The sequence below is a fragment of the Desmodus rotundus genome, chromosome 5 (genome assembly GCF_022682495.2).
Source record: "Desmodus rotundus isolate HL8 chromosome 5, HLdesRot8A.1, whole genome shotgun sequence".
In the NCBI taxonomy this organism is placed as follows: domain Eukaryota; kingdom Metazoa; phylum Chordata; class Mammalia; order Chiroptera; family Phyllostomidae; genus Desmodus; species Desmodus rotundus.
The window spans coordinates 94,097,519-94,112,157 of record NC_071391.1 but is presented as its reverse complement, the minus strand read 5'-3'; the positions used below and the strand labels follow the sequence as shown (position 1 = coordinate 94,112,157).

The following is a 14,639-nucleotide window of genomic DNA, read 5'->3' as shown; positions in this document are numbered from 1 at the left end:
AGAGTCCCAAGCAAGAGGAACCCCAAGAGGCCCACTGCAAGACACATCATAATTAAAATGGCAAATTTCCAAGAAAAAGAGAGGATCTTAAAGGCAGCAAGGGAGAAACAGGAAGTAACGTACAAGGGAGCCCCAATAAGGTTAGCAACTGACTTCTCAAGGGAAACGCTCCAAGCCAGAAGAGAACTGCAAAAAATATTCCAAGTAATGAGAACCAGAGGCCTGCAACCAAGAATACTTTACCCAGCAAGGCTCTCCATCAAGATAGAAGGTCAGATAAAGAGTTTCCCAGACAAAAGAAGTCTAGAAGAATACACTTCCACCAAAGCAGCTCTGCAAGACATGCTAAAGGGACTGCTTTAAGGAAAAGAAGGAAAAGAGAAAGACAGAGGAACACAGGTAGGAAAAAATGGCAATGAATAACTACCTATCGATAATAACTTTAAACGTAAATGGATTAAATGCTCCAATCAAAAGACATAGAATAGCTGAGTGGGTAAGAAAACAAGACCCACACATATACTGCCTACAAGAGACCCATCTCAGGACAAAAGACCTACGCAGACTGAAAGTGAAGGACTGGACACAAATTTTCCAAGCAAATGGACAGGGAAAAAAAGCAGGGGTAGCAATACTCTTATCAGACAAAATAGACTTCAAAAGAAGGGCCATAAAGAGAGACCAAGAAGGTCACTTCATAATACTTAAAGGAAGAAGCCACCAAGAAAACATAAACATTGTAAACATATATGGACCCAACATAGGAGCACATGAATTACAGAAAGAAAATCTTGGAGGACTTCAAGAAAGATATTGACAGCAACACAATTATACTAGGGGATTTTAACACCCCACTGTCAAAACTGGACAGGTCTTCCAAACAAAATATCAACAAGGATATTGTGTCACTTAACAATACCCTAGATGAAATGGACTTCACTGATATATGGAGCTTTTCATCCCAAAGAAGCAAAATACATATTCTTTTCAAGTGTACATGGAACATTTTCAAAGATAGACCACATGATAGGACACAAAGGGAGCCTCAAGAAGTTCAAGAAAATTGAAATCATATCAAGCATTTTCTCTGACCACAAGGGACTGAAACTAGAAACCAACCCGAAAGGAAAAAATCCAAAAGACTCAAAATCATGGAGACTGAATAGCATGCTATTAAACAATGAATGGGGCAAGAACGAGATTAGGGAAGACATCAAAAACTTTCTGGAAACAAATGAAAATGAACTCACAACAACCCAAAACCTATGGAACACAGCAAAGGCAGTCCGGAGAGGGAAGTTCATAGCAATACAGGCCTACCTTAATAAGATAGAAACATTTCAAACAAACAACCTAACCCTACGCCTACAAGAACTGGAGGAACAACAACAAAGACGGCCCAGAGCAAGTAGAAGGAAGGAAATAACCAAGATCAGAGCAGAGTTAAATGACATAGAGACTAAAAGCACAACTCTAAGGATCAATGAATCCAGGAGCTGGTTCTTTGAAAAGATAAACAAAATCGACAAGCCTTTAAGTAGGCTCATCAAGAAAAAAAGAGAGAGGATCCAAATAAACACAATTAGAAATGAAAGAGGAGAGATTACAACTGATACCACAGAAATACAAAGGATTGTAAGAAATTACTACAAAGAACTGTATGCCAAGAAATTTGAAAACCTAGGTGAAATGAACACATTTCTAGAAAAATAGAATCTTCCAAAACTGAATGAAGAAGAAGCAGAAAACCTGAACAGACCAATAAGAGCAGACGAAATTGAAGCAGTCATCAAAAAACTCCCAACACACAAAAGCCCTGGACCAGATGGTTTCACAGGAGAATTCTACAAAGCATTTTTGGAAGAGCTAACCCCTATCCTTCACAGACTATTCGAAAAAATCCAAACTGATGGAAGACTCCCAAACTCTTTTTATGAAGCCAGCATCATCCTAATCCCAAAACCAGATACAGACACACAGAAGAAAGAAAACTTCAGGCCAATATCACTGATGAACATAGACGCTAAAATTCTCAACAAAATATTGGCAAACCGCACCCAGCAATACATTAAAAAGATCATCCACCATGACCAAGTGGGATTCATCCCAGGGATGCGAGGATGGTACAATATTCCCAAATCAATAAATGTAATACACCACATAAACAAAAGCAAAGACAAAAACCACATGATCATATCAATAAATACGGAAAAAGCATTTGATAAGATACAGCACCCATTTCTGATAAAAACACTCAGCAAAGTGGGAATAGAGGGAGCATTCCTCAACATCATAAAGGCCATATATGAGAGACCTACAGCCAACATCATACTCAATGGACAAAAACTTAGAGCTTTCCCACTAAGATCAGGAACAAGACAAGGATGCCCTCTCTCACCACTCTTATTCAACATAGTATTGGAAGTCCTAACCACAGCAATCAGACAAGAAAAAGCAATAAAAGGCATCCAAATTGGAAAGGAGGAAATGAAACTGTCACTGTTTGCAGATGATATGATAGTGTACATGGAAAATCCTATAGGCTACACCAAAAAACTACTTGACCTAATAAATGAATTTGGCAAAACAGCTGGATACAAAGTCAATACTCATAAATCAAAGGCATTCCTGTACACCAACAGCGAAACTGCAGAAACAGAAATCAGGGGAAAAAATCCCATTTGATATAGCAACAAGAAAAATAAAGTATCTGGGAATAAACCTTACCAAGGAGGTAAAAGACCTCTACTCAGAAAACTACACAACACTGAAGAAAGAAATTAAGGAAGACACAAACAAATGGAAGCATGTACCATGCTCATGGATTGGAACAATGAACATCATCAAAATGGCCATACTACCCAAAGCAATTTATACATTCAATGCAATCCCTATTAGACTACCCATGACATATTTCACAGATATAGAATGAACATTTCAGAAATTTATATGGAACCATAAATGACCCCGAATAGCTGCAGGAATTTTGAGAAAGAAGAACAAAGCAGGAGGGATCACAATCCCTGATATCAAACTGTATTACAAGGCCACTGTAATCAAAACAGCCTGGTACTGGCATAAAAACAGGCACATAGACCAATGGAACAGAACAGAGAGCCCAGATATAAACCCAAGTCTCTATGGTCAATTAATATTTGACAAAGGAGGCAGGAGCATAAAATGGAGCAAAAACAGCCTCTTCAACAGATGGTGTTGGGAGATCTGGATAGCTATGTGCAAAAAAATGAAACTCTATCACCAACTTACGCCATACACAAAAATAAACTCAAGATGTATAAAAGACTTAAATATAACTTGTAACACCATAAAAGTCCTAAAGAAAAACATTGGCAGGAAAATTTCAGACATTCCACGCAGCAACATCCTCACTGACATGTCCCCTATAGCAAGGGACATAAAGGAAAGAATAAACAAATGGGACCTCATCAAAATAAAAAGCTTCTGCATGGCTAAAGAAAACAGCACCAAATTACAAAGAGAACCCACAGTATGGGAAAACATATTTGCTAATGATACCTCAGATAAGGGCCTGATCTCCAAAATATATAAAGAACTCACACAACTCCACTCCAGGAAGACAAATAACCCAATTTAAAAATAGGCAAAGGACTTGAACAGACACTTCTCCAAGGAAGACATACAGAGGGCCCAGAGACATACGAAAAGTTGCTCAGCATCACTAGCCATCAGAGAGATGCAAATTAAAACCATAATGAGGTACCATCTCACACCGTTCATAGTGCCCAACATAAACAAATCAACGAAAAATGTTGGAGAGGATGCGGAGTAAAGGGAACCCTAATGCACTGTTGGTGGGAATGCAGACTGGTGAGGCCACTGTGGAAAACAGTATGGAATTTCCTCAGAAAACTAAAAATGGAACTGCCCTTTGACCCAGCAATTCTGCTGCTGGGATTATACCCTAAGAACCCTGAAACACCAATCCAAAAGAACCTGTGCACCCCAATGTTCATAGCAGCACAATTTACAATAGCCAAGTACTGGAAGCAACCAAAGTGCCCATCAGCAAATGAGTGGATCCAAAAACTATGGTATATTTACACAGTGGAATTCTACGCAGCAGAGAGAAAGAAGGATCTTATACCCTTTGCAACAGCATGGATGGAACTGGAGAGCATTATGCTAGGTGAAATAAGCCAGGCGGTGAGGGACAAATACCATATGATCTCACCTTTAACTGGAACATAATGAACAGATGAAAAAAGCAAACAAAATATAACCAGAGACAGTGAAGTTAAGAACAATCTAACAATGGTCAGGGGGGAGTGGGGAGAGGACAGTGAGGAGAGGGGATTACAGGAACTACTATAAAGGACACATCGACAAAATCAAGGGGGAGGGTGGTGGTGGGGGAGGGAGGTGGGATTGGCTGGATGGGGTGGAGGGATGGGGAGAAAAGGCACACCACTGTAACTGAATAACAATAAAAAATTAAAATAAAAAAATACTGCAAACTAGGACTTATATAGGAATAAGAATAATTAGGTCCTCATTTATTTCAGTATTTTCTGGTATTTTGGATTTAGGGAGGTACGAAAGAAGAGTTTGTCTACTCAAACAAATACAAAGCATTGAGAAATACATATAGAAGGCAGGCAGATGGAGATCAAAATATCTTCTCTACTGTTGACAAAGATATAAGGAGAATATATCTTATGGAGTCGGCCAAATGGACTTATTTGCCTCCAACTGAATTTATCTTCTCAATCTTACCCACAAAGGCAGAGGCCATCATGCCATACTTTCCACAATTTAGAGAGACAGACCCAAATGTTATGTTTCCTGCCAGCTGCCAGGTCATAAAGTGTGGGCTTAGAAGTTGCTTAGCCACATACACTGGTTGAATATATACTGTTTTTTAATCAACAAAGTGAGCCTTCTTGAAAGAAAGCAAAGATTACCTTGTGCTTGAAATAAAAGTGGGAGAATAGAAAGGAAGTGGTAAACAATAAAAAAAAAGAAAAAAGGTTGTTAAGTAAAAACAATTTATAGCAAGTACACATGACATACTTATGAAAAATAATCACATACCATATGTAAAGTGATGATGCATTGATAACAAATCAGAATTATTTGTTCCAGGTATCTCAGTTCAGAACACTCTGTTAGCCTGGATATATTTCCAGATTATATTTGACAAGCTTCCAGCTGCTTTTCAATGTATACATTCCCTCACTAACTCAGGTAGATCTACTTCTCAAAACAATGGCTGAGAATCAAATAGGACAGTAATTGGTCTCTTATCTGAATCATGTATTTATGCCTTTGTTACCTGAATCATGGGTTTATGGCTTTCTCACCTGAATTATGGAACCATGCCTTCTTCTTGCTCACCCACCCAATCAATGCCTCCAGAGAGAATAACCTGATAGTCATCCTGGACACTCTGTCAGTGACCAAAGTGACCAAGAAGAAAATGTTAGGGTCACATATAAGCAGACATACCTACCTGACTTGCTTTCCTGGTCTTGTACCCGAAGAATCAGCCCTGGCAAGCGGTGCTGAGGAACTCCATTTCCAGGCTTTATTGTAGTCCTGATTGTGGTGCAGAGGAATCTGCTGGGTTCTCTAGGATTCAGGCAAGCAGCTAGTAGTCCTCTGGGGGGGTTTAAAACCCATTGACCTCCCCAGCCCCAAGCTGTGGCTTCTCTGCACACTGAAAGACAGAAGGAGCCCTCCAGGTCCACTCTAACAAGCCCCAAAGACTTGATCGAGCTTTTTGGCCATCTTTGGCCAAATACTAGGGGAACTAAGTGAAAATAGTAGCTGGAGCTTACTTAGATCTTGTGTTTTGTTCTTATACTTAGAAAGTCATAGACCCACAGACTCTCAGAGTAGGAAGAGGCTTGGGGCCACCCCAGAGCAGTTTGTCCCTCTGTAGTTGAAGAAGGTACATGGTGGTGGGATTTCACCCAAGCTAAAGATGGAGGGCTGAAGCCATACCCTATTCTCCAATGAGTATTCAAGCCTTGTTGGCTTTGATAACAATTTTTTGAAGAAGCAGGTAAAGAAAATCATTTTCCATACTAAGCTGTGTGCTCTCTGGGTGCAGTTGGCTCCCTTCAGCTGCACAGGCCAGGCCATGCAATGTCTCACTGGAGTCCTATCCCAGAGCCATCTCTGAGTCCAGGCAGACTCAAGTTCCTAATATGGCTTCAAACCCTCAGCTCCTCTCACTCACAGAGCACTTGCTAAGTGCTTGACTCTATTCAAAGCACTTTATTCACATATTGAATTATTCAATCATCCCAACAGCCCTATGAGATAAATATTATGATGTATTAAGAGCCCTGTTTTACAGATAGAGAAACTGAGGTATGCAGACATTAAGAAACTTGTCAAAGGTAACACAGTGTTATGGGTTGAATTTTGTCTCCCTCCCCGCAACCCAAAAAAAAGACAAGTTGTACTCCTAACCCCCCAGTGCCTCAGAATGTGACCTGAGTTAAAAATCACATCTTTACAAAGAAAGCCAAGTTAAAATTAGGTCATTAAGGTGGGCCCTGATCCAATATGAAAAAGAGAAATTTGGACCAAGACAGTCACGCAAGGAAGACAATGTGAAGACACACAAGGAAAAGACAGCTGTGTGAGTGGAGGGATGCATCTATGAGCCAAGGGACTCCAAGGATTGCTGGCACACCAGGGTACAGAAAAGACAAAGCAGAATCCTACCCTAGAGCCTTCAGAGAGCATGGGCTGGCCCACACCTCCCTCTGGGACATCAGCCTCCAGAACCATGAGACAATAATGTGCTGTTGTCCTAAACCACCCAGTGTGTGGTAACTAAGACATGCAGGGAGTTCATGTTGGAGTTGTGATCCTGATATGGGCCCTCTAGTCCCAAAGCCCTGGTTCTTCATCACCATTCCACATGTGGCTGTGAGGGGGGTAGCAGCCAGCTCACTGCCAGGACATGGTGTAGCTCACATGTGCTGGGTGGTGGAGGTGGTTAGCTAAGAATGCCACAAAGAAGGAGTAGGCACCATTTATGGGTTCCTATTAAAATATTCTGAGATTAAAATGTACAAACACTTAATGCCATGCACAGATAATGTAGTATAGAAATGTATGCTTGAAACCTATGTAATTTTATTAACCAAGGTCACCCCAATAAATTCATATGTTAAAAAGACCATTTGCTTTCTATATAAAATAAAATAAATAAACAAAGAAAGATGGCAAACATCTCCAATGAGACTCAAACTGTGTCCTAATACCCCAGCGTGTAGCAACAAAACAGTTCAGTCCAGAATGTCACATACCCTGAAGAGATGGGATGGGTGTGTTTATCATTTCTTTTTCTAACAATGTTTCACTCTGGGGGCACTGAGCCTATCACATTCCATCTAGAAGTTAACTACTTTGCTATTCTTGCCAAGTGGAAAGAGGCCAGGGGCAAGATGTTTTTATAAGTAAGGCAGGTAAGAGGTCATCTTCAAAACCAGCCCCTCACACATGGTCACACCCCAGGGTTGGCTCTGGATCCAAGACCAGGTACAGTGTGACCCCAACTACGGGTGCTGGGTTCTGAACAGGAGCCCTGACCCAGGAGTAGAACCTGCATCACTTATCTTAAACAGTCACCCCCCAAAACAGAAGCATTGGTGAGTGATAGTGTACAGACATCTAGGGCCAGGCTTCCCAGGAGGAAGGGGATAGGGAGAGGTCAGAGGGCAGGAGAAAGGTGCAGGAGCCTGGCAGGTAGTGACATCCATAGAGGCAAGGTGGGTGAGGAACAGGAGGAAAATCCAATTTAGTGAAATGGGTCCCATTTTTCTTTTCAGAGACATCCTTAGGCACCAGCTAGAGTGGTTTTTGTGCTGATCTGGACTTGCAGGACAAGCGCACAAGCAGTATCAGCTGAGTTCAAGGAGTTGAAGTGCACAGGTGAATATGATTCTCTCCTAGTTAGTGGCCTGGAATACAATTCTTAACCTCTCTGTGCTTTGGTTTTCTCCTCTGTACAGTGGGGACAATAAGAGAGTTAGAAAAGTTCTGTGCAGAAAGTAAAGCACCCAGTCAATGTCAGCCACTGCTACATAACTAACACCAAGTCATGAACACACTGGACATGAATAACCAGCCTGAGGTGTAATGAGGTGAGGTACGAAGAAAGACCAGTAGTGTGAGAAATCCACCTAGAAAAAGCTCTCTGTTTATCCAAAGCCCAAGTGGTGGCCTGCCCTGCTCCGAGCCAGAGCCAGTGCTCTCTGCTCCACCCATATGCACAGCCCCACCCTGAGTGCTGGAACCAGCCTACTTTAGTCAGAGGGGATTTAGGGAGCCCCAGGCTACTACTGGATCCTTTCTAGTCAGCCTCGCCAAGCCTCCGTCATTATTCTTGGCTTGCCGACCCCCACCCCCCGCCCCCGCCCCGCCCCAAGTCAGGCTGGGACCTGCAGGAACTGCTTTCTGGCTAGGCACAGGCATCTAGGGCCAGGTTTCCCAAGAGGAAGATGGTGGGGAAAGGTCAGAGGCCAGGAGACTGGTGCAGGAGCTTGGCAGGTAGTAACATCCACAGAGGCAAGGTGGATGAGGTATATGGTAGTTGGGTGGGGAGGTCTGATTTGGTGAAATGGGCCCCATTTTTCCTTCTACAGACGTCCTTGGGCACCTGATAGAGTGGTTTTGGAGGCTGGGATGGCCTGGCAAGACAGACCCCTAAGGAAGCAGGTAGTCCCCACAGTTTCCTGGTTCTGATGACTGAGCTTCTGACTTCTTCCTCATGACCAGCTCCTCTGTGCACCCCAGTTCCACAAAAGAAGGCAAAGGGAACTGATGTTTATGAAGTCCTTTCTATCCTTTAAACACTAGATTTAATACAGAACATATATCTTCCCATTTAAAGTCCCAAGCCACCATGAACTGAGCAGTGTCAGCTTACTTTACTGAGATGATAAGAAAACTGAGGGACATTGAGCATAAGTCACATGACTAAGAAGGAGAGTCAGAGTACCACCCCAGGAAGGCCTCTGAACTCAACTCAGTTCCTGCTTCCAGATCCTGGGGAAAGCACATGCCTCTTTCCTGCCAGACATGGCCCTTGGCCCCTAGCCCCACTCCATGGTATAGATGGAATGGCAGAGACTTGCCTGGCCTCTGTCTTCCAACTGTTTTTCAAAACTCTCCCACTTGTCAGGGGACTTCAGGACCATCTCTATGTACCATCTCTATTTGACATCTCTCCCTGATCTGGTCAGTCTGTATTCCTTGGAGCCCTGGTCCTCACAATGATAAACTTTTAATATCTGTACACTCAGTTTGGGTAGGTAGAGCTGAGAAGTCTGAGTAATGGGGTCCCTGGGAATTCCTGGGCTCAGAGTGGCAAGTGGTAAAGGGACACTCAGTTCATTAGAAGGCTCTGACTGCCTTCCCGGTAGTTCTGCTCTGAATGTGCTCAGGGACTTAGGGTAGCTTTCTTCTGAGCTGACAGTGCTTCTCATCTCCCCAAGAAGCTGTTGGCCATTCAAAGCCCTCTGAATTCACTCAGTCTACCAAGCCAGCACAGTGATCAGGGGCACGCTAGAACTTGGGAGTCCATGGTGGTCTCTTTAGTGGACAAAATCAGAACACAGCCTTGTAGATACAGGACACAGGTCCAGCCACAGGGCTGCCACTCCACACCATCAGCCTGCTGGCTCCTTTGTCCTGTTCATTGACCACAGGCCCAGACCTTCACTGGAGGCCCTCATTCTACAGACACACACCCCTCCCTGGACAGCACCAGGCCCCTGCTCCTCCAGGCAGGACTGTTTCCTCACTCCCCTTCCCAGAGAGGCCCTTCCTGTCCCCTCCAAGTTAACCATGCTCAGTGGGGGGGTTACTCCCAAACGAATCACAGTTGGCTTTTGCCCCTGCAATGCCGAAGTCATAAAATTGGAGCAAGAAGCCAGGACTTAAACACTGGACCTGCTGGCCTCCTCTAAATAAGCAAAGAAAGACCTCATTATGTTCTTTTAGGCCCTCCTGCTACCCTGAGAACCAATGGAAAGTAATGTCTCAACGGCTTTTTCTTGGAGAAGACCTGGGCCAACATGGAGACCTTCCCTGCCCAGTACAGTACCCTCAAGGGAGGAGGGCAGGGTAGTGCTGAAGCCCTGAGCTACCACAACCCCACCACGGGGTAGTACCCATGGCAGGAAGGGAGGAGAGGCCTCAGGAAATGAACATGAGACACAAACTTTACCTTCCAGACGACAGTTTCCAGAGATCTTTAGACATGGTCCACTCCATGTGGATACCTTCCTCCCAGAATGGGCCACGAGCTACTGTGTGTCTTTAAGACAGGTGTATGAGGACCAAATTTGACTAGTAGGGGGGTGCCAATCCCACCCCAAATCTACAACCAGCCCTTCTTTGTCTGAGCTATTTGTCTCTCCATTGTTCACACCTAGATCTTTCCAAGAGGTTGAGAGGAAGAAAGGAGGAGATACCCAAAAGTGATGGGCAGTGAGTCGGGTGGCACCCATGGCACAACCAGCTCCATACCCTGCCTGGCATCCACCCAAAGAAAGACATTCCAGTCTCTCCCTGTTGCCCTATGGGTCCTGCTCTTGAAGGTGGCAGGAAGGTGGTGCCAGCTGTCTAATCTACTGAGGTTCTCAGCCCAGACCACTCCTGATCATCAGGAAAAAAATAACACACATGCACACTCACACACACATTTGGGGAATCTGGGTGAATGATGTGAAAATTCATTTTACTATTCTTGTAACTTTTCTCTAAATGTAAAATTATATCAAAGTAATTTTTAAGTTAAAAAAGCCAGTGCCCTATCCCCACTCATACCTGGCTGGTTTCCTCATCTGCTCCCAGGCCTGGGTCCCTGCGTCCCAGTCCCAGGCCTTCTGCACACACCTGAGGCCCCCCAGCTGAGGGCAACCATGCATGCCTGTTTGCCAGGTACCAGGGACCCCTCAACACAGCAACTGCCTTCGGGGGACCCAGCTGTCTGAAGCTCCCAGGTGTTTAAAGAAGCAGTCAATACCCTGGCTCTTGTGACACTTCCTCTTGTCTCCCTGCCAACAGTACCTCCTGGGAATGAGCCACTAAAATTGTCTCCAAGCCTTGCTTCCCCTCCCACCTCTTGTTCCACTCCCAGGAGTTGAGGGAATTGGGAGGAGAGCTGAGTCAGGAGCCCTCTGAGCTGGCCTACCCATTTTGTGTTGGGTTTCTGCATGGATCAGGGCCATGCTTTTGTAGAAATAAATGAAGACCACTCAAATGAGAACCAACAAAGGCTATTTATTCAGAATTTGCTATAACAAGGGAGTCATCCACCAACACTTGGTTTGGGTAGAGACTCAAAGGCAGGCAGAAACATGGGAAAGATTTATAATTTAAAAAAGGGAAGGCTCAGTTGTGCCCTGATAGAAGGAGGGCTAATTGAACGGGGGACATTCTAGGTGGTTGGTGACAGAGTGTATTTGGCTTTCTCTGTGTCGTCTTAAGTTGGAAGCATGAGCAAAAATTAAGGAAGCTGTCAATTATTAATCAAATCCTGTCCCTTTGAGGCTGAAAATTACAGTCAGGGCTTATTGTTTTGGCTTTCTGGAGAAGTATTCAGACTTTCTACAACGCTGATATATAGACAAGAGGCTGGTCAGAGTTCTCTTTTCATATATTTTCTATCCATTGTCCATTGGTGTATTCAGTCTCTCAGTTTCTAAGACCAAAGACCTTCTGCCAGTACCCTGTGATCTCAAGTCCCAAACTCAACCCATATTGAAAGGTTTTTAAGGAGCTAGAATGACCAATCCTCTGGTAGCTGCCCAAAGATGTGTTTTGGTGTTTTTGAGTCCTCAGTTACCAAGCCAAAGTCACTAGTGCATGTGCACCAAGAGCCCTAGGGCATTTCCACAACAACATCATTTCTCAGCCTCCCAGAGCTGCCATTGCTACAGCATCTCAGCTGAGCCAAGGTTCTAGCCCTTCTATCCACGCCTCCCAATGGCATATCCCCTTAAAATATGTCTTCAGTTACCGGTAGTTCACTGTTTTCATCATTGTCAGCACAGCCAGCCCTGCTCTCTGCCCAACATGTTGGCCCCTATCTCAGGAGTTAGGCCCAGGCTTGGACAGGAAGGTATGGCCACATCCTTACTCCTAACATTAGCCTACACATTCCGCTTTCTCCAGTGAGGAAAGAGTGAAGCTAGGGAATATAGAAGATACAGTCACTTTAACCAAGTTCTTAAAGTTATTGAACTTTCCAATCCTGCATAAATGTCTAGATATACATCATTTTGTGTGTTTCAACACCTGAACATACACCAGACTTCCAGATAACCTTCTGATTACCCCTTGAAAGACTCATACCACCTGCCATCCATTATCTAGGCCATTGAAAGTGACCACAGCACCCGGAGCCCATCTCCTAGACCACCTGGCACCCATCAACCAGGCAGCATGACATCTGACTGGTAACTATCCTGGACCAATCCTAGGACTAAGAATGCAAGACTGATAATCCTTAAGGATGCACTTTTTACTATAAGAACTCTTAAATTGTCTTTCTTCTTTGGAATACTTCTGGGTTTTGACCTAGTTGTATACCCATTTTGCCAACTCTAAGACCCTTGAATAAATCTTTATCATCTATTTCTAGCAAAGATTCCAGACTCTTTTTTGAGTACTTTCAATACCAGGGAGGTTTTCTGGTATACACAGTTTGACTCTGTTTTATTTTGGGAAGTCTCTGTGTTGTGATTGTTATGGCTGCTGCTTTTAGTCATTCAGAATCTGAAATAGGATCCTCAAAATCACTTTCCATGCCTTCCCTTTCTTATCAGTAATTTACACACCAATTTTCCCAAACCTGTCAGGTATCCAAATCAACTGGAGTGATAGTGAGTCTGTGGTACAGATACCTACTGCACAAATATTTTTAGCAACTCAGACTAACCTCCAAGGTCAAGCAGCCATGACATTTGTTCCATCAATCTTACATTCAACAAACTACACACTTCTTAATTTTTACACAGCAAATCCAATCTGACCCTGCCCACCCACCCCCTTCACCACACACAGGCATACCTTAGTCAGAGCTGAAGAGAAATTCAAACTCAGTCAAGTCCAGCATCAAAGAAGAATCCACAGGAAGGACCTCATCACCATTTTCTTCACTTTCTCCCCTGGAGGCACATGGAAAATCCTTTTCCCAGTTGAGCCCCAAAGACCCTGATTACTCTCAAGGCCATCCTCCTTTGTACCTGGTCTCCAGGAACACCTGCTGCCATCTATCCCTACAACAGACATACACACACACACACACACACAAAGAGCATGACGAGATACTTTAGAGAAAGAAGTAAAATCATGACTCTCATACAAATATAGAAATAAATATGTATTAAACAGCTAGAAAGGATGCAAGCAGATGTTATAACCAGATCAAAGGAAAAGTTAAAACAGCAGAGATTTATGTGCAGAAAATGATATTGGGATGAACTGCAAATAGAGACAAAACTGGTCTTTCCAATAGGATCAGGAGAACCAATTAAATCTCTTCCATGTAGGACAGATTTCATGAGTTTATCAGTTTCTTACAATTTACAAAGAGTTGCAGAATAGCTTCAAAGTAATGAATATGGCTAGACTCTGATAACTCAACCCTGAAGGGGATCCACTGAAATACAAAAGTCACACTGAGTTCCAGCCTTGCTCCCCCTCCCTCCCTCATGTGGGTCAATCCAGGCTAATCCCCTGCAATGAGCCCAGACCCCATGGAGGGGGAACTAGGACAAGACAGAATATACAATAGCCAGGCCACATATAATAATAGCATTCTGATCCACAATCTGCAATAACCAGCCCAGGAAGTCTGACCACCAACTGCAGGAAGGTCTGACCACCAAACGCCTGTAACAATCAACCCTAGTCAGGACTTGATCAGTAACTGTCAGCCACCCCAATATTTGCCCCCCTGTCTGCTGTGCTTCTAACTTAGGACCAGCCAGAGAAAGCCAAATACACCCCCTAACCAAACACAGAGAACATTCTGCTTCTGGTGAGCTTACTTCCAGTTTCCTCAGGCCAACCACTTTCAATCAGAGCATAGCTGAATTTTTTCTGTTTTCCACCACAAAGCTTTCTCACTCTTCTGCCTGCCTTTGAGTCTCTGGCAAAATGCAAATGATGGCACCTGACTCCCTTTCATAGCCAGCTCTGAATAAATAGCCTTTGCTTTTCTTATTTGAGCAGTTTTCATTTATTTTCCCAGGGCATGCTCTATACAATAGGATATAAACTATTTGCTACACCTTACAATAAGTGAGGCCAGAATTCAAAATCCAAAGTCTCAGACTACTTAGCTGTACTGGAGAGAAAAGAAACCTTACCTGTTTATCTCTGCAGAGGCAATATGAAGATAGCTATACTGTCCTCTGATCCTGTCTCATAGGAAAGGTCCATGATCAGCATTGTGAGTCCCCACCCCTTTCTGGCCACTGAAGCCTGCAGAAGGGGAGAACCAAAGCAATACTCCTATAACAAGCACCTGAATACCCCAGCCCCCCAGCACCAGCTGCAAATCACAGCTTTGTCAAGGAAGACACAGCAATACCTCTCCTGACCAACTTACCAGGATGATGTGG

The 14,639-nt window shown here is 43.7% G+C and overlaps 1 protein-coding gene across 1 annotated transcript in view; it reads right to left on the bottom strand.

Annotated features, from left to right (window-relative positions):
• The window catches only part of IL1R2 (interleukin 1 receptor type 2), a 69,036-nt gene extending 58,151 nt beyond the window's left edge, over positions 1-10,885 (bottom strand). Inside the window, exon 1 of the mRNA XM_053925449.1 lies at positions 10,834-10,885. Within this exon, the coding sequence (XP_053781424.1) occupies positions 10,834-10,850 (17 nt within the window). The 5' untranslated portion in view covers positions 10,851-10,885. The remainder of the gene's footprint in view (positions 1-10,833) is intronic.
• Positions 10,886-14,639: the final 3,754 nt, after the last annotated feature.